The sequence below is a fragment of the Humulus lupulus genome, chromosome 1 (assembly GCF_963169125.1).
Source record: "Humulus lupulus chromosome 1, drHumLupu1.1, whole genome shotgun sequence".
Classification (NCBI taxonomy): domain Eukaryota; kingdom Viridiplantae; phylum Streptophyta; class Magnoliopsida; order Rosales; family Cannabaceae; genus Humulus; species Humulus lupulus.
The window spans coordinates 7,503,924-7,529,625 of record NC_084793.1 but is presented as its reverse complement, the minus strand read 5'-3'; the positions used below and the strand labels follow the sequence as shown (position 1 = coordinate 7,529,625).

Genomic DNA, 25,702 nt, shown 5'->3' with positions numbered 1-25,702 from the left:
TGCCTCGAAGGTTCGAGATGATGATGGTTTGAGTGGCCGTGAGCATCCCGACCAATCGGAGGTTGTCCGTGTTGACGTAGCCACCTACGTCCAATTCATCCACGCTCAACTCGAAGTAAAGCTTCCTCCTCTCCATAATGAACTTGGTGAGGGGAGTTTGAGCGAAAGGCCCTGCCACCGGAAGACACGATGAGAAACGACGAAGAGTGAAACCAGGAAAAAGGAAGAGGACCGGGAAGGTACTTACCCACTCGCTGGAAGTCTAGCAGCAGTGTGGGGTTCTTCTCCACGAGGAACCCGGACGTCATGAACCAGTAGTGATGGACGTCCGGGGGGTGCTTCCAGGAGCTGGTAGGGGCGGGGTAGCTACTCCGCGGTTTCAGTCTATAGAAGCCGTCCAAGGTTTTGTCCTTGACGTTGACTTGCGGCTCCAGCTTGTAGAAATACAATACCTCCGTGGGAGTTGGCTCTGCGATACAAAACACCCGCCATCCTACGAGTAGCTGGTACGCTTGTGGCAGGAGTTGGAATGGCGCGATCCCCACGAACGACAAGAAACGCACAAAATACTCGTGAAGCGGGAGCGTGGCTCCCGTGCTGATGTGGCCGGCGCTCCAGGCCCCGAACCCCTCTACGAACGTCGCCCATTCCTCGATCCTGACCATGCGGTTGTAGAAGAGTCTGGGAGTGGATTCTATGCCCAGACGCTGCTTCAGGAGGTACATCATCCGGTAGTTCCGGAACAGGTTGGGCACCACGTCCATTTCCCACCTGTTACCCTTGGAGTGGAGTGTGACGCCCGTTGACTTCTTCCTCGGAGTGGAGTGTGACGCCCGTTGTCATAGTTGATCTGGGAACACAGAAAGAAAGCCAAGCAGTCAGTACCTGAACCCAAGAAAGTTGGTTGAGGTACGGGGGGTCTCCTAAGGACTGCTTGGAGCCCCTGAGGATCGGGTCCGGGATCACCAAGGAACCTCGAGACCCCGATCGGGAACGGAAGAACTAAGGCCCCGCCATCTGTCCGGGAAGCCTCCGGATATGGAGCTGCCCGAACCAGGTGGCCTTCCTAACAACTCCTAAATGTATTCATATTCTAGTAGCCTAAAAAAGTGAATTAAAAGAACAACCCAAGCCCATATATTCATCAAGAAGGTCAGAAGGACTTACAGTGAGTTGTTGGCTTGAGAGGATGGTGGTTGTCCGACGATAAGGACGGCAGAACTTCGTTTTTGAAGTGGTGAAGCCGGTTCAACAGCTCGTTGATAGGGCACTCCCCAGGCGTGCTCTCAGGCGGATGGACTGATGCTGGGGGCGTTGGAAATATGAGTTTCTAGTTATGTCATTTGGATTGACTAATGCCCCTGCTGCTTTCATGGATATGATGAACAGAGTGTTCAAGGATTACTTAGACCAGTTTGTGATCGTCTTCATCGTTGATATTCTGGTATATTCTCAGACTGAGTTAGAACATGAGCATCATTTGAGGTTGGTTCTACAGAGGCTGAGAGAACACAGATTGTCTGCAAAATTCAAGAAGTGTGAATTTTGGTTGTCTCAGGTATCCTTTCTTGGACACATTGTTGGTAAGGAGGGGATTAAGGTAGATCCAGCAAAGATCGAAGCGGTCAGAGATTGGCCAAGGCCAAAGAATGCTTCTGAGGTTAGAAGTTTCCTTGGATTGGCAGGTTACTACAGGCAGTTCGTGGAAGGGTTCTCGAAGATTGCTAGTGCTTTGACTGAGCTGACACGCAAAAGCCAGAAGTTTGTGTGGTTAGATAAGTGTGAGAATAGTTTCCAGGAACTGAAGCAGAGACTGATTATAGCTCCGATTCTGAGTCTTCCGACGGATCAGGAGAAGTTTGTAATTTACTGTGATGCCTCTCATCAGGGTTTGGGCTGTGTTTTGATGCAATCAGAGAGAGTTATTGCCTATGCTTCTCGTCAGTTGAAGGAGTATGAAAAGAGGTATCCTACTCATGATCTAGAGTTGGCGGCTGTGGTTTTTGCCTTAAAGATATGGAGGCATTATCTCTATGGAGAGAAGTGTGAGATCTATAGAAACCACAAGAGCCTGAAGTACTTCTTCACCCAGAAAGACCTGAACATGAGGCAAAGGCGTTGGCTAGAGTTGGTAAAAGATTATGATTGTGAGATTTTGTATCATCCAGGGAAAGCCAACGTGGTAGCTGATGCTTTGAGCCGGAAAGGTCCGGGGCAGATTCATGGTATGAGGCTGATAGCCAGAGAGATAGCAGATGATATGACCAGAGCTGGTATAGAGTTACTGGTGGGCTAGTTGGCTAACATTGCGCTACAGTCTACATTGTTAGAGAGGATCAAAGAAGGTCAGTTAAGTGATCCACAACTGATTAGGATTAGAGAGGATGTTCTGGCTGGAGCATCCAGAGATTATAGAGTGTCTGAGGTAGGCTTGTTGAGATACAAGGGGCGGATATGTGTTCCGTTAGACACTGCATTGAGGCGAGAGATTCTGGATGAATCTCATACTACACCTTACTCTTTGCATCCAGGCACCACGAAGATGTACCAGGATGTGAGATCGTTATACTGGTGGCCGGGGATGAAGAGAGATGTAGTAGAATATGTGGCTAAATGCTTAACATGTCAACAGGTCAAGGCTGAGCATCAGAGGCCGGCAGGGTCACTACAGCCTCTGGATATTCCAGAGTGGAAGTGGGAAGACATCACAATGGATTTTGTGGTGGGCTTACCTAGGACTACTGGTCAGCATGATTCCATTTGGGTGATAGTGGATCGCTACACCAAGTCGGCTCACTTTCTGCCAGTGAGGACTACATATACAGTTGATCAGTATGCAGATCTCTATGTGAGAGAGATCATGCGGCTCCATGGTGCACCTAGGTCGATCGTGTCAGATCGGGACCCCACTTTTACTTCCAAGTTTTGGAAGAGTTTACAGACAGCCATGGGGACACAGTTGAAGTTCAGTACAGCTTATCATCCTCAGACAGATGGGCAATCTGAGAGGAAGATCCAGATTCTGGAGGACATGCTAAGAGCATGTGTACTGGATTTCGGAAGATCTTGGAGTAAGTATCTGCCTTTGATAGAGTTCTCCTACAACAATAGTTACCAATCTACCATTGGAGTAGCACCTTATGAGATGCTATATGGTAGGAAGTGCAGATCTCCCATCCATTGGGATGAGACAGGAGAAAGGAGATACTTAGGTCCTGATGCAGTTCAGAGGACCAGTGAGGCTATAGAGAAGATTAGAGCTAGAATGCTTGCTTCTCAGAGTAGACAAAAGAGCTATGCTGATCCTAAGCGCAGGAACGTGGAGTTCCAGGTAGGAGACTATGTTTTCCTCATAGTCTCACCATGGAAAGGGGTGAGAAGGTTTGGGAAGAAAGGCAAGCTGAGTCCTAGATTTGTAGGTCCATTTGAGATCCTGGAGAGGATTGGTCAAGTGGCTTACAGATTGGCCTTGCCTCCGGCGTTGTCTGCCGTGCATAATGTATTCCATGTATCAGCTCTTCGGAGGTATGTATCTGATGTGGGTCATATTCTGAGTTATGAAGATCTGGAGCCTGAGCCAGATCTCTCCTTTGAGGAACAGCCAGTTCAGATACTTGATAGAAAGGACAAGGTCCTCAGGAATAAGACAATACCTTTGGTTAAGGTATTGTGGAGAAACAGCAAGGTCGAGGAGGCGACCTGGGAACTGGAGTCGGATATGCGGAGTCAGTATCCCGAGCTGTTCAGGTAAATTTCGGGGACGAAATTTCAGTAAGGAGGGGATAGTTGTAATGCCCCGAATTCCCCGATGAGTTTAACGGCATGAATAGTAGGCCGGGAGGGCCATACTTGCTTAATTATGTTGTTAATTGATAAATGCATGTATATGTTGATTATATTATGATATGATGTGAAATGCATGCATGTGAGTCCATATCTCTTGTTATAGGGGTGTGATGATAATTTGGCCCGTTGAGGGTAACTTGTGTATTTGGGTGCATAACTTGAATTGTGAATGAAATTCCATTATTATGGAGATATATTCGAGCTATTTGTCATGAGACGGTTATTTTTTAGTGGATTAGCGGTTTTACCATAACGGGGTCAATTTTGGGGTAATAGAAATGTTCATTTGATGATAAATTGGGAATATTTAAGATCAGGGTGAAATTTTGGAGGTTTTGACTATAATGTCCCCGGGGGTGTTTTCGGGACCCCGAGCATTAGGTTTTATTTGAGGTTACTTAAGGTTGAAGTAGCTTATCAGATAGAACATACGATAGAAAACCTTTCGTTCTCCCTTTTCAAAGTCCGTTTTACCGTTTAAGCCTTTTCGACGAAATCTTGAGTTCTAGGAGTCGGAATCGAGCGAGGATCGAGGCATAACGATCCTAGGGAAGATTAGAAGCTTCTTAACCGAAGGATTCGACGGAAAACAACCCAATTGAAGGTAATCAAAGTTTAAGTTTTGAGTTTTTCTGAGTTTCTAAGCTTTGAATTGATTTTGTGAATTGTTGAGTTTTCGGTTCGTTCGAGCCTTGGGTTTTGAGGGTTTTGATGCATGGGGAAGCTTGGGAACTTTGTTTTGATGATTGGGGAATGTTTAGGGATGATTTTGGAGGCTTTGGAGTGTTAGAAATGCGGTTGGGAATGGCCCAGAGTGGAGTGTCGCGACCCTGTTCTTGAGGCGCCGCGGCCCTTCTTTGAAGAAGCAGGTGGGGAGCTTGTGCTCGCTGGGCGCCGTGGCCCTTGATGAAGGGTGCCGCGGCCCTAGCCTTTGGGAACCCTGGGGGCCGCGACCCAAGGTGCTAGGGCCGCAGCCCTTGCCCCGTTTGCTCGTTTTGACGCCGGAAACCTAGTTTTAGGCCTCGGGAGTGTCCTTGCTACTTGGATTAGTTTGGATTGATCTCTTGGAGGTTAGATAATGGTTTGAGAACCCTTGATTATCTTGATTATTAATGGTATCCCAAATGTGTTGTGATTAGGTAACCGCTAAAGGACTAAAAGCTAAACCGTTCTCAAAGGTCATTCTTTTGTTCATTCTAGCTCGAATCAAAGGTAAGAAAACTGCACCCCAAGTGTGACATGCATGGATATTTGTAAGGCATGTTGATTGTGTAATATGGACATGGATTGAACATGGAATGCTTAGCATATGTTGTTCGCTTGTGCATAGCACTGACTAATTAGTCAGGTTTGGCAAAGGTGCTAGTATCAACTGTGAAACTGTGACTGATTAGTCAGGTTCGGCAGTGGTACTGGGCACTAGTCACGTTGGACTGACTTGTCAGTCAAAATTGGCAAAGGTGTTAGTGTCAGCTTTGAAGCTGTGACTTATTAGTCAAGTTCGGCGGTGATACTGGACACTGGTCACTTAGCGCTGACTTATTAGTCAAGGATGGACTTAGCGTGGTTCACGCAAGCCAACAGAGATTAGATCTAATCGACTATTAGCATTGAATGACTCAAGGAGCATTAATGTCTGACCGACCCTGAGGGTCGATGAATAAACAGAGCTTGGAGGCTAGTGGCTTTCCTAGCAGCCACTCTCCCGCTAGAATCATGTGATGTTCATTCGCTTGTTTGAAAGCTTTATGTTCAGTATGATTATAATGATAATCATTTGATAATGTTTATGAGAAGTGTTATGTTTTCTTGCTGGGCTTTGGCTCATGGGTGCTATGTGGTGCAGGTAAAGGGAAAGAAAAGCTCACCTAGCCTTGATTGGAGAGCTGAGGTGGTGATGTGTACATATGTGGCCGCTTGGCCACCACGGCCAAGGAGTTCTCAGGGGAACTAGGGGGTTACCTTATTTTTGCCGCTTAGGTCGGCGGGATTGTAAATTTCAAACACTAGTGACCATTTTGTACTGAGAACCACTTGTAAATGTTTTGTTTAGCTCTGCAGAGCAGTTTGTAATAAAATCTCCATTTCCTTTTTAATGGTTTTATACCTTAACCCGTTAATTGCACTTAGAGCACGTTTTTGACCAAATGACTCAGGTAATGAGTCAAATTTCCGGTCCACCGTAACTGTTCTGGGGTAACCAGGGCGTTACACAGTGTTCCCATGAGCCTATAAATACAGGCAATAGAACACTGGAAAAAGGATCTCTCTTCGACTCGTATACAGTTACTCTGTCAAAATATAGAGAGAAACTCCATTGTAAAAGACTTTCCAAGCTCTAATACAACTGACTCGTGGACTAAGGCTAATCAACGCCCCAACCACGTAAAAATCCTGTGTTAATTCTTTAAATTCCATATCATTAGTCTTAGCTAATATTCATTAGTATAGTTTCCGAAAATCTCGGTTAACACTTTTAATAAGCAAAGAAAGAGGGAAGATAGATCTTATGAAGAGTTGGCTTAAGTCAGAGTTTGAGATGAAGGATTTAGGAGTTGCAACTAAGATCCTAGGAATTGGTATACAGAGAGATAGAGACAAAGGGGTTCTAATTCTGTCTCAAGATGACTACAAAAGGAAAATTCTCAGCAAGTTCTCAATGAAGGAAGCAAAGACTACTAAACAACCTATGACTAATCAATTCTACCTAAGTAAGGAACAATGCCCTAAAACACAAGCTGAAATAGAAGCAATGAGTAAGGTGCCTTATTCTAATGCAGTAGGGTCAATTATGTATCTAATGGTATGTACTCGACCAGATCTAGCCTATGCTATAAGTATACTGAGTAAATACATGTCAAATCCAGGAGGGGAACACTGGGAGGCTATGAAGTGGGTATTCAGGTACTTACTTGGGACTACTGAGATTGGTCTTAAGTTTTCTAAGCAACAAAATTGTACACTAGTTGAAGGATACAGTGATGCAGACTATGCAGGTGACAGAGATAACATGAAATCTACTTCTGCCTATTTCTTCCTAGTTGGAGGAAACTGTGTAAGTTGGAGAGTACAATTACAGCCAGTAGTGGCCCTATCCACTACAAAATCAGAGTATGTTGCAGTAACTGAAGCTATAAAAGAGGCTATCTAAAAGGTCTTATGGAGGAGTTAAAGCTACTAAAGGAGAAACCTATTGTATACTCAGACAGTCAAAGTTGTATATACCTATGCAAGATCCCAGTGTTTCATGACATAGCTAAACATGTAGCTATCAAATATCACTTTATACGAGATCAGGTAACACAAGAGACAGTCAAAATCGAAAAAGTTCCTATAGAAGACAATCCAACAGATATGGGCAATAAGATAGTAAACCTAACTAAGTCCAAACACTGCTTGAACTTATTAGGGATCAGTAATGGAGGATAACAACATCTCTATTCGAGTTAGGACCCTCAAGGAAACTTAGCACTATGGTCAGGTAGACTCATAAGGGGATTTAGGTGGAATTTGTTGTTTTAAATCCCCTTATAAGCTACACATCTTATATATTTTACAATCTCAACAAACTTACAACAGAAAATTAACCCAAACCGTTTACAGTTACAACTACCCCTTAGCCTCTATCAGAACAAAAATCACTATATATATATGTAAAGGCAGAGAAGGAAAGAGATCATCACATCAGTAAAAGTTCTCCAAGATCCGTGAGCAATCTCCAAGAAGTTCCAGAGAGAAAGAGAGTTTGATCTCGTGAGGGTTTCATGCAAAGAAAGAAAAAGAGTGATAGTTAGAGAAGTGTAAAAAATAAGAAAAACAGAGAGAAAGTAAAGGAGATCAGAGTTCTGAGGTTACCAGTCAATTGTGTGGCTTGGATCCTCATTGTTGTACCAGAAACTTTGTGAATAGTGCTAATGACTGAGTCGCACCCCTGAGGCGAGCTCGACGAGGAAGTAGCCATTTTTGGGGCGAACCTCGATAACCTACTGTGTTTGGTTTTCTTCTCTTTTGTTTTCTCTTATTCTCACTTGAATTTTTCTGGGTTGCTTCCATTTTCTGGGTTGTTTCATTTTCTTGGTTTATGAACCTTTGCCCTAGAGTTTCTCTGGTTTTTGAGAGAAGAGTGTATCCGAAGAAGACAACTTGGTTTTTCTTTTGAATAAGTGAACTGACTTTTGGTTTGACAGGTTTTATTATTGATTGAAAATAAAGGAGTATCGTTGCACTTTAAGAGCCATTTATTTTTCTTTGAGTTAAAAGGACTATACTAACCCTTTGTGTGTTTAGTGCTTAAGTGAACTGGTGTAGGGTATTTCAGTAAAAGAATCCTACATGATATTTAAATGTTACATTCTGTAAACATTGGGTATTTTTGCTGCAAATATCCCTATCCTTATTATGTGACTTTATTTTTTTGTGACATTGTGCATAAAAGCTTTGTTTAGAGTTATTATGCCCAATTTAGCACCACCAAATAACTCCAAGTTATTTTGACGCTCATTGAACATCATGAAAATTTATTTCTTTTTCTTTTCTTTTGGTCGTTCTTTGTGAAAAAATAGTTATAAAGTAATGCAAAAGTATGACTTAGTTAAGCTCCATACACGTTATTTAGTAAAAAATTTAAATAACTCGTCTTTGTGTTTTCTCCCTCTCCGTCGTCATATGTAACATTATCTATCTCTCTCTCAATAACACCTCATCTCTGTCTCCAAAACCACTCTCTCTCTCACTCCTCACCCCTCACCTCTATCTCTCTCTCCCTTTTATGATTCTTTCACCCTTAATCTTGGGCAACAAAAACGTGGTTGGAGAAGATGTGGATGACTGATGTGGGAACAGAAAGGAAAGGTGGGCGACGAAAACATGGTCGAGGTTGCAAATCTAGTATGACAGAGACGTCTCTACCAGTAGGGACAAAAGTGAGGCCGCTATATGAGAATTTCATTATATATATAGGAGATTTCTTAAGCAGGGTCACTACTTTTGCCTCTACCGATAGAGACATTTCTGTCTTTAGTACGTAGAGAAACTATAATAGAATTTTTTTATATGATGGTGTACAATGTAATTATAGCAGGTATCCACCAACTTTTTGGAAATTCCGAATAATTTACGCTACCGAAAACAGAGTTCAAATAGTTTGTTTTATACGAGTATAAAAAAATAGTCACACGTGTAACTCATTGTTTGAACTCTATTTTCAGCACCGTAAAATATTCAAATTTCTCAAAAAGTGGCGGGTTGCCTGCTCAAGCTACAACGTACACCATTATTACAAAATAAAATTAGGTTAAAATTTCTCTATGTTTAAACCCTACATAAAAATACTTCCCATATATAAAATATGTCATTCATTAAAATGCCATTTAAAACAAAAAGAGATTCGTTTCAAAAAGCTTACATATTTTTTTTATATAAAGAGAAAACTTAAAAATTGATTAGCTTAAATTAGGTAAGGAATGGGTTAATGGATCATGACAGCAGTAGAATTAAAAGAATGAAAAAAAACTAACCGAATCAATCACATCAATAATTGGGTGCCTTTAGCATGATTACAGCTTGCAAATATGTTTGCTCCCCTAATATTTATATAATAAAAGGAAGTTTGGTTCTTTCTAAGAATATAAGCACATGATCATATATATGCATTGTACCAATTAGTTTTAGTTTTTTTTTTCTTTCTTGGTACTAAGAATTTACATTATTATCCTGGGATTTCTGGTTGACCTCAACATTGTAAACATAGAACTTTGCAAGAAACCAAAAGAAGATGAGATTAAGGAACGCCAAGACAGCCAAGAAGCCATAGTAATAATCCAAATGAGACACATTCAAATTATCCAAAATCCACCCTTGGCCATGTTCCTTAGTGATATTAGAAACCATTGTAAGAAGAATACTACTAAGAAAATTCCCAACTCCCATGCTTGTTGTAAAGAACGAAGCCCCCAAGCTTTTCATGCCCTCCGGCGCTTGATCATAGAAGAACTCTTGCTTTGAAATTCCTAAAAAAACATCAGCTAATCCCATCAAACCAAACTGAGGAAGAAGAATAAAAACCGAAAGAGGAACTATCTCTTTCTTTCCAACGATACCATTCTCTCTTGCAACGCTGAGTCTCTTTCTTTCAGCTAAGCAAGCTGTGATTGTGATCACAACGTGGAGAACAAGCCCAACTCCGAATCTTTGGAGCATGGTGATCCCTCTAGGGTTTTTCGTGTATAGCCGGATGGCCGGGACGAAGCAACGGTCGTAGAGGACGATGCTTATGAGCATGAAGATTGTTGTGAAGACTGTGAGACATGCTGGTGGGATACTGAAGTGAGGCCCCATGCTTCTGTCTAGGGTTGTGCCTTGTTTGATGAAAAGTGTGTGTATTTGAGATGATATTATGCTTGGTATGAAGGTGACTAGTAAAAGAGGGAGTAGTTTCACTATTTGCTTGGTTTCTTCTACTTGAGTTACTCGACATAAAGTCCATGGTCTCTTTGTTATTCCACTCTTCACAGCAGCTTTGTCCAGGCACCTATGGAGCGTGTTCATTAGCTAGAAAAAGATAAAAGTATTGCTAACATTACTTGATACATTATTATACGATGCCTAATACCATGTGCCGTTGGGCACCATTGATGCCCAACCGACCTGGCCCCTCGACACAGGCGGACCAGGCAGGGCCTTCACCTAATGACATTCCAAATTTTTTAAAAATACTATTTTTTTAACATACACAAAGGCTTCCAAAAATTTGAAAAATATTATTTTATATATAAATTTTTTAAAAATAACATATTTTGTATAAGACTTCATAACACTAAGGTTCGACCCTAATGCCCAAGTATTACTTTGGGAAACAGTTGCGTCATACTGTTTTTGGTACAATCAAATATAGAGTCCTTATATTTTAATTTAATAAATAATATTGTGGATCATTATCCAATCATAACGTAATATATTTGATGGGAAGTGATGTGAAGCATCTTAAGATGCCAATATTCGTAATATATAGCTAGTTATACCAAAGTGGGGCCCTGCCATATAGATGTAATTTACCTTAATGAAGAGGTGTGGTCGATTTTATGGATGCCCTTTTTAGTGTACTCTTCCCAGCTCAACTCATAAAGGTCATTTGGGTCATCAGGCAAAGGCACCTTCCACTTGGTAAAAGCTGCCAAAATAACCTTAGCCATCTTGGTAAAAGGACTCCCTGAAGGCAACTTGTGCCTATAAAATGGGACACCCAATAAGAACACCAAGATCGAGATCCCAAGCCCCACAGTGGGAAGGCCATAGCCGAGGGACCATCCCACGTTGTCTTGAATGTAAACCACAACAGTTTCTGAGATGAGAAAACCGATGAAAGTGCCGAACACCCACCAGTTGAAGAAAGAGAGTTTTTGGGCCTTTTCCTTTGGTTCAAACTCATCAAATTGTCCGGCACCAAGGGTTGAGATATTAGGCTTGGTGCCCCCATTTCCCACTGCAATTATATAAAGTGCCAAATAAAACATGCCCACTTTCATAGATGAGGCTTCTGAGCAGTCTTCTCCATTATTAGTACAAGGTGATGCCCTTAGAGCTCGTAATGAAACTACTAGTGTTAGCAGGATCATTCCCTGTATGTGCATATGCAACACTGAAGTTTAGATACTTAGAAAATTCCACCTTGTCATTTTTCCAAGAAACAGAGATGAGAAACTAATTTAAGACCCAAAACTTGAGATGAGAAGAACTGTATATAGATATACTTACCATGAGATAAATTGATGTTCCAATGAGAAATGTCCAGAATCGACCTAAATATGCATCTGCAACATAAGCACCTAATATTGGGGTCATCCAAACGGTACCACTCCAATTGGTGACATTGTTTGAAGCTTTCACAGTGCCTTGATGGAGCTCTCTTGTCAAGTAGATCACTAGATTTGCCGCAATTCCCTGGTATGCTAATCTCTCAAATATCTCATACACTACAACACAAGTAAAAAATATATCAAAATCCCATTTATCAGATATAGCATATATACATATAACAACACACACACAGATATATATATATATATATATATATATATATATAATGAGGAAGTTGATAACTTACCTAAAATGAAGGAACAAGCCTTCCACCTTCCAGTCTTTGACCTTAAAACAGGTCTGCCTTTGAGATCCACTGCCCCATCTTGTGCATATTCTTCTTCTCCATTTCTATGGCCGTTTTCTTCAACCAGCAACATAGTAATTTTCTTCTTCGAAATTGAAATCAGCTATAGCTAGATAGATATTTTCTTGTAAGTATATATAGATATAGATATAGCTCTGCTATATTAAATTTCTGAACAACATGTGGATCTGGCGGCGTCTTCGCATTCTCATGCTCATTTCTATTTATAGACATATTTTCTCTATATAGACGTGTATGTTCTGTAGATGCTGACTTGTATATAAGAAACTTTAGTGTTGTACTATTAATTTTTTTTCTCATCTAGTATTTTGTAGCTATAAAATTTCAGTCACACACATCAACCTCAATCAATTTGAGGCTTATTTTTTTTCCTCGTGAAATATATAATAAAAGAGAATTACTTAGGAGCACTTAAAATCATAAGCAGGTGATATACTGATATAGATACAATTCAAGTTATATTTATTTGAATTTATTAAATATTATAAAATATCGCTAACCAATCGTTAAACTGCCAAATAATAATATCATTCCTAATAAAAATATATACTTACTTTTTGACTATATAAATGATTCATTTTCTTTAAACAGTTGTTGAAAGAAAAAAACAAAAGCAAAACAGAAGTCAATATAGACACTTTATTATTATAAAGACCCATTCACCTAACAATAATATTAAAACTAAAACATAACTGCTCCAAGACTAAACAAATTCACATAAAACACAAAATGAGATTATGTTAATAAGTAAAGTTGATAGTATATATATAGATTGGGATTTGTATAAAAAAGAACCCATAGAAAATTTAAGAAGCTGAAAAATAAACTAAAAGAAGTTTCAATTTAAACAAGATTTAATAATTTTATTTTACTTGTATCCCTCTCAACCCTGCAACAAGAATATTGTTATAAAAGACAATAAAAAGCATCTAAACAACTATATAATGTACTCCATTAGAAAGAACAACAGTAATATAAATATAAAGATAATAAATATGTTGTGAAGATATAGATAATGTAGAAATTAAGTATTAAGATATTAGTTCCATATTAATGGTAGATATATCAAACCTTAAAAATAAAGTTTATTGTGAGTGGACATATTTTTTAAGATATATCAATGCCAAGACTGCCTAACCTTTGTGTCCAATTCAAAGCCTTTGTGTCCAATTCAAAGCATTCACTACAAAAGAAAATGTGACTTTTTGTTGGTTGTCATGAAAACAAAGGAATGCGTTTTTTTTTTTTTTTTTTTTTAAATAAAAAAGTCATTCTATTATAATGATATTTTAATGCATTAAATTGCAACCAAATAAGATGAATATTTAATTCCTCCCAACCTAACATTTCACCTAAAACTATCTTATTCTATTACAAAAACTTGAGCTTAAGAGGCAAAGGTAGAAATTTAAATTAAATGGGAAAAATATATAAATTTTTTAATAAAGTAAGATGTATATTTAAAATAAATAAATATTATTTTTAAAAATTATTAAAATATAATGGTGCTGTTTGGTAACACTTAAAAAAATAATTTTTTATTTAATTAATTAAAAATTTGACAATCAAACATAAAATGTGTTTGGTAACTCTATTTTTATTTATTATTTTTTAAAATTTTAATTAAAATTTATTAAATTTTGAAAATAGAATTTTTTTACTTTCAAAATTTTTTTAAACCGTTTTCTATTTTTTTCTTCTCTTCTTCAAATCAACACCTTATATTGTTAAACAAAAAATAAAAATAAAAGTTATCAAACAAGTTTATTATTTTTTGTTCTTAAAAACAAAAAACAAAAATAGTTACCACACATATTTTAATTTTTTAAAAATAAAGAAACAAAAATAAAATAATATTTTTATTTTTGTGTTTAAAAAATTTAAAAACAAAAATTTTACAAAAAACAACCAATATATTTTATCTGTAACTCATTATTTAGATCTCAAGTATCTTTTACACTATATAAATCTTTAATTTTTTTCTTTCGATCCTTTTATATCGTCCGCTAAGATTCCAACGCTATTAATAGCCTAATAAGAAATCTTATAACTAATTAAATTTAAATAAAATAACCTATTATATAAAAAATTAAATATCCTTACACACTTTCCATGATAATTTTCATTACTCCTTACACAGTAGAGTTAGAACAATGAGAGTCAAACCAAATAATAATAACAATGGCAGCTCTGTATTTATTTAATAAATAATGACACCATTTAATTTGACTAAGGTATTTTATATGTGTAGTTTTAGTACGGCATTTCAATTATTGTGACTTAGAAATTTCAGAAATAACCACTAGCAATATATAATAAAGGCATTATTGATTAAGGTTTCCATAAATCAAATCTAAATATTTTATGTTGATTTTTTTTTTAAGAAGGAAAGAAAAGTCAATGCTAACAAATTAGTATACATGGAGAGACAGTGAGAGAGACTATAATAATATAAATTAGCCCTAATACAATTGTGATCCGATCTTAGTTTTATGCCACAATAAATCTTTTAAAAATAATTATAATATAATAAATATAGAGTTGCTACAACCAAATTTAATTTAATTTAGTGTAGTGTAGGATTCACAATAAAATCTACGTTGAACTCGCTTAAATTTTGGTCTAAAATATCCACTTTTGATATTTTGAGGAAACAATATTATTTTAATTATAGTTTGGTATATGTAAGAGTACTCTCAATGGGTGCTCTACTCCATTCTTTAAAATACATCCTCAAAGCATACATTTTTCTATTTTACCACTAAATTTTACATTATACCATACATCAGTTTTTTTATATATTTCTCTACATCGTATATCTTTAAACATAATTTATTAATTAAAGTAAAATAAAATAATTGAAAAAGAAAAAAATAAAAAATAAATATATACTAAATGGGAGAGAGAAAGCTTATAAAGAAAAATAATAATATTAAAATATTATATAAATGATATGTAAATGTAGATATGGATTAATTGGAGTTTGTGCATAACTATTATAAATATATGTATAAAGAAGCTGATAGAAGATGTCTTTGTGAGTTTTAACTAAATATTATAGAGAAAGTGTATTACAAAATACATCACCAAAACATAATTTTTTTATAACTTACCTCAAACTTTTACATTATACCATACATCAGTTTCTTTATTTTTTCTCTATATCATTTAAATATTATATTTTTAAAAAATATTTTATTCATGTTAAGAAATAAAATAATTAAATATAATAGCATCACACTTATATATATACAAAAAGTTTATAAAAAACAATAAAATATTTATAGCTTGATGAATAGTATTTCACTACATATAGAGAAATACTATTCATTTAGGTAAAAAAATATAAATTTATATCACTCATTGGAAGATTATTTAACCATTTTTTCTCTACATTATAAAAAATAAGACATTTTATCTCTTCCACCGTGAGTGCTCTAAGTGTACATATTTATATTGTTTTGACAATTTTTAATTTATTTTGGTATGTATAATATTTTTTTTATGTAGTTAAGTTAACATATACAATTTTTAAGTAATTTAAAAAAAAAAATTTATACTATTGCTTGGAGGTGTTTCTTCAATAGTGGTCATGTGTTAAATATTTTGAAAATGAAAAGAAGACTTGAGGAGGGCTTATTTATGATTTTAATTTTTTTAGGTGCTCATAATTTTGAATTTTTATGGGTTGAAAGTTGTAATTTTTTGAATAAATTTGTAAATATAATTTAAATTTTTTTAAAATTTCCTACCATGTTAACCTTGTTTTATGACATCATGATTTTTTAAGGAGGGCAAGTTTTTTTTTTTTTTTTTTTTAAAGCTAATTATGCTTCTATTTATTCTTGTCTTTATCTCTTTTTTTTTTGTTGAGGAAATTACATTTTATATGGGATTTTTAATAGTGTGCAAAAATATGGCTTTTTTTTTTTCAAAAAAAAGTTAATCTATGGATTTTTTTAAGAATTTTCACTTTTATGGGTTTATTTTCCCATATTTTTGTATAAAAGTTGGTTTATGCCATAGTTTTACTCTTAATCAAATTTGGAAGGGTATGTTTGCAATTTGATTATTTTTTTTAGGTTATTTATTTTTTTATATTGTTTTTATATTACTAATTTTATATTAAATTTTTCTTTGGTTGTTTTGCAATTTTTTTTTTTGTAATATGAATTGTTTTTAAAATTATTATTTATCTATTATAAACATGTTTTTTTTTAAGATTGTAAGTTTTTTTTTTTCAAATCCTGGGTAGGGTAACCAGTTACTTGATTAATCTTAAAAAAAATCCTTCAGTTATGTTAAATAACATGCACCAGGAGGGGTAACTAGTTATCCTGAGATGAGTAACTTTTTGCCATAAGAGGGGTAACCAGTTATCTAAGAGGGGTGACGAGTTAATCATATTAAATATGAAAAGAAACATCAAATTTGAAGGAAAAAATGGAAGAACACTTCATTAAAAAAGGAAGAAGAAGTAACTATGATTTTAGTAACATAAGTAACTAATTACCATAAAAAACTATAAATATACACACACCAGAACGTGAAAGTAACCAGTTACCCTCAGAAATATATACACAAAGAATGTGAAGGTAACCAGTTACCCATTCACGTTTTCATATTTTTATTAGTTTTCTTTCCAAATTTTGGTATTCCTATAAGTGTTACAGTAAAAAGAAAATGTTGAAAAAATTGATTTGAATTTTTTTTATATATGGTGGAAAAAACTATACAAAAAAATTACAATAATAAAAGATAGTAAATAAAAAAATAGTAGAATAGTTATGCAATGTTAAAATATATGTGTAAAAAAATGAAAAAAAAATAAATAGAATGAGAAAAGAATAAGTACAAAAATGAAGAAAAAAAAACAAAAGAAAATGAATGAAAAAAAAAAGATGAATAAATAAGAATGAAAAGAAGTAGAAAAAGAAAAATAATGGAAAAATGAAAAGAAAAAAAATATGAATGAAAAAATTGGTAGAAAAAAAATGGAAGAAAAAAAAACTCGTATGTGTGAAAAAAGAAAAAAAAAAATGAAAGGAGAAAATAATAAATACACAAATAAAGAAAAAATAAAATGGAAAAAAAAAACTGAAAAAATATGAAAAAACAATACAATACAAATGAAAGGAAAAAAAAAAGATAAATGAATAAAAAAAAAAGAAGAAGAATGAAAAAATAGAAAGAAAAAAAGATAAAGGGAAAAATTAGTAGAAAAATAAAAGAAAAAGGAAAAAGTGGAAGAAAAAACAAGGAAAAAAGAAAAGAAAAAAGAATAAAAAAATGATGAAAAAAATAAAATAAAATTACTTTAAAAAAAAAAAAAAAACATAATTATGATAAAAAAAAAAGTGACATTTTTATATTTTAGTTAGCTACTAATTGTGTTTCCCATACTTTAACTTTTTCTTTAATAAATTTCCCATACAAATTAAGAAAAGTATAACTCCCACATTTTTGCACATTAATAATATAAAAACCATATTTTTGAAAAATTCATTTTTTTTTCTCATCCCACCTTTTTCTAAATAAATGTCTCATCAAATTTTAGTTTTTTTTTTCTTTAGTTCAAAAATAATCTTATTAGTAAATTAAAAAAAAATCGCATACATATATTTGAGTGAAAAATGAAACTTCATTCAGAAAGGCTAATCAAGCCAAAAAGTCCATACAGAACAAAAAACAAAATAAAAACTAATTATGGGAGCTAGCATTTTCTAACAACAAAACTTTTGCAAGATTTATGGGAGCAAACTCTCTATAAAACCAATCACAAATTTTAATTTGATTATAATTTAAAACATAAATATAAATGATTTAAAAAAAAAAGTTATCTTAGAATAAAAATCATTTGTAAAATCACAATATTGAATTTTTATATTTGTAAAAGTTATAATGTTAAAAAAATAATAAATTATCCAATATATAAGTGATATATTATATAATTTGGAGGTGCCAAATAATATTTTTTTTTAAATTTTAATGAAGATACAATATTTATTTTAATTTATCGAAATTATATATTAAATAATAATTAAATAACTATGAGAGTTGAGAAGAGGAAAAAATTTGGATTATCAATAGTCTCACTTTGTTAGTTAGAAAAAATCAACACTAAATAAAATTAATATGATTATGGAAAATGATATTTGTTCCTATTAAATAAAAAAAAACGAAAGTAGATTAGAAGAATATTTATAATGCAGAATAAAATCAACTTTATTGGTCTTAGTTTCTTCTCACACCACTTCTAATGGATGAATTTTATGCACTTGAACATCATTCCATTTTATTTGTATCTACTTTTCCACTTTTTTTTTTCTTCTTCTCTTCCTTCTCTTTCTTAAACGGCAACCACTCTTTTCCCTGTAAATGCTTTTGATTAGTACAAAATGCTTTTCAGTTTATATCTTTATGAGATGATAAATGATACCAATTTCAATGGTAAACAGTAAAAGTAAATTCATATACTCATACAAACAATAATTGCTTTATCATAAAGATCATGTTACATATAATCAAATTGGTAAACTAAAATTTAAATATTTTTTGTTGTTGTATAATATTACCATTAAAATATTTGATTACACTTTCAATCTATTTTCTTGAAATTCTGTCAACATCTGTGCATATGCTTTCATCTATCTTATCGAGATTTTATCAATATCATTTTAGACAAAACCTTTGATATTTTTTTTGATGTTTTGTCAACATCATTTTGGATAGAATCTTCTCGAGGTATTGTTGACATCATTTTGGACAAAACCTTCGATATATCTTCTTGAGGTTCTGTCAGTAGATGATAAGCAAAAGCATAATCAAGTAATTTGGCTCAAAATTCTGTAATGCTCCGAATTTTCTAATAGGGTTTAGGATCTTGATTAGGAGGCCGGGAGGACCATAATTGATTTATCATGGTATTAAATGATTATATGCATGTTAAGGTGAATTATATTATTATATGATGATAAATGCATACATATGAGTGTATTTATAATCATAAGGGCATTATGGTAAATTGGTCTGTTGAAGGCATATTTGTAAATTGGGTACATATTGTAATTTGTGAATGAGATTTTATTATTATGGAGATATATTCGAGCTATTCGACATGAGACGATCTTAGATTATTGATTATCGGTTTTGTCATAACGGGGTCAATTATTGGGTAATAAGAATGTTTATTTGGTGATAAATTGGGAGTATTTGAGGTCAGGAGGAAATTCTGGAAGTTTTGACTACAATGTCCCCGGGGGTGTTTTCGGGACCCCAAGCACTAAGTTTTATTTGATGTTACTTAAGCTTGAAGTAGTTTGTTAGATAAGAATGTACGTTAGAAAATCTCTCTCTCCCTTCCCGATAGCTTATTTTACCGTTCAAAGCCTTATTGAAGGAATCTCGAGTTTTAGGAGTCGGAATCAAGCAAGGGTCGAGGCATAGCGATCCTAGGAAAGATTAGAAGCTTCTTAACCGAAGGATTTGACGGAAAACAACCAAATCGAAGGTAATCTAAGTTTAAGTTTTAAGTTTTCAAAGTTTTTAAGCTTAGAATTGGACTTTGTGAATCATTGAGTTTTTGGTTAGTTTGAGCATTGGGTTTTGATGGTTTTAGACCATTGGGAAGCTTGGGAACTTTAATTTGATGATTTGGGAATGTTTAGGCATGTTTTTGGAGGATTTGGGAAGTTGAAAATAGTGTTGGGGGATGGCCCAGGGTTGGGGGCCACGGCCCTAGCTTGATGAAGCAGGTGCCCCAGTTTTGTTCTTGCTGGGCGCCGCGACCCTTGGTGTTGAGCGCCGCGACGCTTGCTTCAGGTTCTGCTGGGGGCCGCGGCACAAGGTGCCAGGGCCGCGGCTCTTGGGCAGGGTTGAGCCCGTTTGTGTGTTTTGACCCCGGGAACATAGTTTTAGGCCTCGGGATGGTTCTTACTACTTGGATTAACTTGGATTGATGTCCTGGAGGCTAGATTTTGGTTTGGAAACCTATGTTGATCATTTTTATTGATGGTGTCCCATATTTGGTTATGACTAGGTGACCGCTAAGGGCTTAAAGGTTGATCGTTCTCAAGGGTCGTTCTTATATTGATTTTAGCCCGAATCTGAGGTAAGAAAACTGCACCCTGTGTATATGTGACATGCATGGTTATTCTTGATGCATGTTGGTTGATTACATGTGACATGCATGGTTATTATTGGTGCATGTTGGATTATTAAATGTGGCATGCATGATTATTGTTGAGGCATGTTAGGTGGTTAAATATGATGCATATGATGAACGAGAAACATGTGATTAGGACATGCTTTGTATACTGAGTATGATATTGTTCAGAGCTTGAGCCTCTGTCTTTATGCATGGTCCTAATTGTACTAGTACTTGTTAAGTAAGCATGTTGAATGCCTTGTATAAGGATATTGGATATGGGATATATGTTTGGTGGCATTGCTTACTTGTTTATGGCACTGACTAGTCAGGGACACTGACCTAAGAGTCAGAAATGGCATAGCGTCATGAACGCCGAGCCAAATGAAGATTAGATCTAATTGATCTCAGCGTTGAATGGCTCTAAGGAATTAACGCTGGACCGACTCTAAGGTCGATGAACTTATAAGAGCTTGTCTAGTCTAAGACTAGTTACTAGAGCCGGGGCCTAGGGCCCAGGTGACTGCTTGTCACACGGCTAGGGAACGACTCTATGGTCATGAGGAAGGTTATGTTGGTGACTAATCACCATGCACCTATCCTGTTTAAGCCGTGGAAGGTTCACTTATCTGTTAAGCCCTGGTGACCCTATCGTCACATGGCTAAAGGGGGGTGTACCCACTTTTGCGACTGTCACCTATTTGTTTGGACTGAAAGTCCTGGATGATTATTATGATCGTTGGTTGATGTATTATACTCAACATTGCGTTTCTATATTGGGGCTAAGAGTCCTGGATGATTATTATGATCATTGGTTGATGTGTTATACTCAACATTATGTGGATCTGTTGCCTGTTGGAATATGGCTATATCTCCTAGGCGTGTGCCTTATGATTCGATGACATGTTATAACTGTTCATGAGCATATTAAGTTTTCTTGCTGGGCTTCGGCTCACGGGTGCTATGTGGTGCAGGTAAAGGCAAAAGAAAATTGGACCATCCTTGAGTTGGAGAGCTTAGGTGATGATGTGTACATATGCAGCTGCTCGTCCACCACGACCGAGGTTTGAAGAGGAACTAGGGTTAAACCCTGTTTTGCCGCATAGAATGGCTTGTTGTAAATATTTTCTTGTAGTAGACTCTGAAATTATAATTTTGGGATCCCAACATATATATTAAACGTTCTAATGAAACATTATATCTTATCCAAAAAAATTAATCCCTAAACCGCTAATCATACTTAGTTACATGATTTTGGCCAAATGACTCGATTAGCGAGTTTAGCACTGTCTACAAGGCACACCGTAACGGTCCCTGGAGTTTAGGGCGTTACAAATTCATTCTTTGAATAACACGTGCCTTTAGTCAAATAAGGAATCCGAGACAATTATGAGAGTCAAAATTATAAATAGAAATAATCCAAAGGCACATCGTTTCATAAGATGATGACACACCCAAATGAAGTAAGGAGTAGAGCTGTAAATACGGGCCGGACTTTCTAGCATGGCACGAAACCGGTACGAGCCTGGGAGGCACGAACACGACGCGGCACGAAAAAATATGGCCTTGGGCCAGGCACGACACGAATTGAAAATTGGCACGGCACAACAGGATACAACATGAGCCTGAGCACAGCACGGCACGACAAACCCGAAGGCACGACATGAAAGCACGAACAAACTAGCCCGAAAGCACAACACGATAAAAAGCCCGATATTTTGACATTAATAATGATAATAAATTTTTATTTGTCAATTATCTATAAATTAAAATGATAATAAAAGTCTATTATTTTTCTCAATTTTATATTTTTTATAATTATATTAATTTATTTTAAGATTTGTGAGTTAAATTTTTTAGTATTTATTTATTAGGTATTCAAAGTCTAATAATTACCTTTGATATAATTTTGTGCAAAGTATTGTTAAAAAGTATATAAAAATATCTAAAACTATAATTTAAACAAAGAAATGTATTTGGATTGGTGTTGAGTACATTGATTGTTAAAGAGGAGGTGGAGGGTTCAATTCCCCATCCTCACATTTTTTGGCAATAATAAAGTGGGCCCAAATAAGGAAAGTGGGCCGGCCCGAAATGGCACGACATGGGCCGGGCTCATGGGCCGTGCTGGGTTTACTCTTTCAAATATGGGCCGGTCCGGCCCGACACGAATTGAAATACGGGCCCGGCCCAACTTGAATTATTCGGAGGCACGAAAAAAGTGGGCCGGGCTGCCCACATTTACAGCTCTAGTAAGGAGTGAGTTTCACAAAACGAAACAAATGATCAAATATTTTAACAGAGGCAAATCATAATAATTGAGACTGCCTTCATGATAAACTCAAAAGAGAAGAATTTGTAGATTAGATCTACTACAAGGCAGATCTAAGAAGTAAATGCGTTATTTTGGAGTGAATAAAGACTATTCGCTAATTCTTTGATTTGTTATAAATAATTATTTTGACATAATTAAGAAGATTACTGATTATTAGACTTATGAGAAAACTTTGTGTGACTTAAGTATCAGAGCACCTTTGTATAAGTACCCATAATAGTTCTTCATTGTATTAATCTGAATTCAAAGTCGATCATGAGTCGAAGAATGAAAGAAGTTATTGTTGGATTTTTTTTTTGGATTCAACAATATATAGTACTATTTGATATACTCTACTTCAGAAATCTCTGAAGGAAGAATTTAGAAGAACATTTTTGATAATAAACACTCTGATATTTTATTACTTTGTAATTATCTGCCTAACACAAAGAGAGATGATGGCCTTATATAGCCAGCATACAAACTTAACCCACCATAGTCAAAACCAACCATAGTTGAGACAAGATAAGGGATAAGATTTTTTGACCAAAGCATAAAGTAAAGTAGACAGGATAAGGGATAAGATTCTCCGACAAAATCATAAAGGCTAAACGACAAAAGCATAAAGTAAAGCATACAAGATAAGGGATAAGATTCCTTGACCAAAGGCTAAAAGACAAAATATTTATTTAAAGACTGTTTCATGGCTGGTCCCATAGTCAGAGTCAAATGTTGGGTCCTCATGGAGTGGTTTCCATCTTGTCGGTTCTTCTTCATCCTGATCGTTGCCAGCTGGAGGGCAAACGTCATAGTCTGTATATCCCATATCCCATTCTTTTCCTGTGTAATGGAAGAGATTTCGTTTCTTTATTTGAAATATGGAAGGCTTCAAGGGCCCTCGTTATTTTGCAAGTATAGTCAGGAGGGAACGTCTCCCAAGGAGCGTCTTCTTTTGGCTTGGGCCATAATTCAGGAGGTATAGTCTGATTTTTCTTAAACAGACTTTTTTGGATGTCCATGTATTCTTGGCCTCCAATACCACATAATGGCTCTTCTTTTGACCTGTAGACTTCGAATGCCAGATTGATAACTATATTCTGTTCTACATCAAGTTTGGCATTAAGGCTAAGAAAGAGAACAGTATAACAGTTCATTAGGCTAGCAACATTTGGGCCTGGTGGGTAGATTAAAGTGGATCTTTTATTCTGGACATTTTTCCATTTTTTTAATGGAGCGAACCAGGACAGAATGTCCATTTGGACTCAGTAAGCTGGTTTGAACCTTTCTTGGTCCAAGAATGATTTTATGGATGTGTGTAAGGCCATAGTTTGTACCTCGATAGCTATAGTAAAAACACTGGCCAAATACCAGAAAAGGTGAGCTATTGGTTTTGGTGTGAATATAGCATCTCGAAGAGGTAGGATTTGGGCAAATGAATACTTTGGATGGATTCCAAAGTCATTTTTTATAGAAGGTCCAAGTTTGGAAATCATGAAATTCTGTGAGTTGCTCTTTCTCTGGCTGATTTGTTGGACGTCATCGAAAGAATATTTTTTGCATCCTAGGGAAAATATTGATTACGTTTGACAGAAGAGGAAGAAGCCATCATGAGTTTGAATGGAATGGTATGTGATGGGTTTTGGACGACGATGGGGATGGTTCTTGGTGAGTATCTTAAGTCTAGATTTATGGCAATAGGTGATCTGGATAAGAACTCAGCCACAATATTGTCTTTGCCTTGGATGTGTTTAATGTCAAAAGAGTAGTTGTCAAACCAGACTGCCAATCTTAAAAGTTGGGCATTTGTTGTTTTGCTCTTTTTTAGACCAATCATTCCTTTTGACGCGGCAAAGTCTGTTTCTAACAAGAAATGATGACCTATCAGATGGAATTCAAATTTTGTAATACCCATCTTTATCGCCAATAATTCTTTTAGGGTAGAATGATAGTGGAGCTGAGAGTCTTTGAAGTGACCACTCTTGTATCCACATATTTTTCTTTTCCCTGTCTTGTCTTGTTCGAGTAGGACAACTCTGATAACTCTACAAAATAGAGTTATTTTACCACATTTTTTATGCTAATTGTTGCTTAGTCTTTGAGATTTTAAGTAATTTTAAATTTATTAGGTTTATTTTAATTTTATATATTTTGTGTATTTTTATAGTTATTTTGTTGTAAAATGGTGTAGTTAATTATTTAAATTATTGTTGTTTAATTTGAGGAATAAAATGTTGTATTATTGAACTTAAATGTTAAATATAAATTAAGTTATAATTAATATTTTCAAGGAATTAACTTGACTTATTTTATAGTTGAAATATTTTATTATGATTTATTTTATATTTATTTTGTAGGAAATTGTCGAATTGTTGGTGCTTGAAAAGCCAAGAAAAAGAAAGAAAGAAAAATATGGAAAAACTTAAAACAAAAGCCCAAAGCCTGGTTGCCTTCACCCAACTCGGCCCACCACACACCCAGCCCACTCGGTCCACGCCAGGCCTGCTCCACTCCTTCGGTCCACCTGGCCCAACTCTCAGCTGCCACAGCCGAGCTGTAACGACCCAAATTTGCTAATAGGGCTTAAGGCCTTGATTAGTGAGCTGGGATAAATGAATTATTATGTTAATATATGAACTAATGTGAATATGTGATAATGATGCATGTTTAGTTGAGTTAAATGTGCATGTGGGCCCCGATTGGATATTAGGGGTATAAATGTGATAAATGCTATAAATGTGTGATATGTTTGTGTAGCACGATCCGAGACAGTCCTGGGGAGCGGTTAGCCAGAAAGTCACAACGAGGTTGAGAATCTGACTCGGGGCGAGTCGAGGGGTAACTTGGGCATTAGTTATTATACAGGGTTAACGGGTTAAGGAAATAAATATTTGGAGATATATTTGAGGATAGAATGTCTAGGAGGGAATATTGGGGAAATTTACCATTTTGCCCTTGGGGACGTTTTGGTACCCCGAGCCTTGAGGTAACCACATAGATTAAGTTAGATAAAAAAAAATAGAGGAATTGTTGGGAAACTTGGATAAACCGACCTTAGACTCTAACGTATTCTCTCTTTACTCTCCAAGCTGCACTAAGGGGGAAAACTCTTGAGGAAAAGCTAGGGAAATTCAGAGTTTCAAGCTGGGAAAAATTGGAGAATTGTAGCTTGGAATCTAGGGGATTGGCTCAGAAGTATTATCCAGCAAAGGTAAGT

At 35.6% G+C, this 25,702-nt stretch overlaps 2 protein-coding genes across 2 annotated transcripts; one reads left to right on the top strand and one right to left on the bottom strand.

Annotated features, from left to right (window-relative positions):
* Positions 1 to 6,355: 6,355 nt before the first annotated feature.
* On the top strand, positions 6,356 to 6,997 carry LOC133830416 (secreted RxLR effector protein 161-like). Its single transcript, XM_062260425.1, has one exon. The coding sequence runs from the start codon at positions 6,356 to 6,358 to the stop codon at positions 6,995 to 6,997; it is 642 nt and encodes a 213-aa protein (XP_062116409.1).
* Positions 6,998 to 9,338: 2,341 nt separating this feature from the next.
* Positions 9,339 to 12,265, bottom strand: LOC133784746 (protein NRT1/ PTR FAMILY 5.2-like). The gene is made up of 4 exons (XM_062224026.1): positions 11,948 to 12,265; positions 11,599 to 11,816; positions 10,900 to 11,462; positions 9,339 to 10,375 (listed from the first exon to the last, which is right to left on the bottom strand). The coding sequence occupies exons 1-4, from the start codon at positions 12,078 to 12,080 to the stop codon at positions 9,538 to 9,540; spliced, it is 1,752 nt and encodes a 583-aa protein (XP_062080010.1). The 5' UTR covers positions 12,081 to 12,265; the 3' UTR covers positions 9,339 to 9,537.
* Positions 12,266 to 25,702: the final 13,437 nt, after the last annotated feature.

What these genes read in the sequence shown, in the direction of transcription:
- LOC133830416 (XM_062260425.1), top strand. Translation starts at nt 6,356, where the DNA reads ATGAAGAGTTGGCTTAAGTCAGAGTTTGAGATGAAGGATTTAGGAGTT.
- LOC133784746 (XM_062224026.1), bottom strand. Translation starts at nt 12,080, where the DNA reads ATGTTGCTGGTTGAAGAAAACGGCCATAGAAATGGAGAAGAAGAATAT. An exon ending in GGCTTGTTCCTTCATTTTAG is followed by an intron (nt 11,817 to 11,947) that starts GTAAGTTATCAA and finishes CTTGTGTTGTAG; the next exon opens with TGTATGAGATATTTGAGAGA. An exon ending in GAACATCAATTTATCTCATG is followed by an intron (nt 11,463 to 11,598) that starts GTAAGTATATCT and finishes ATGCACATACAG; the next exon opens with GGAATGATCCTGCTAACACT.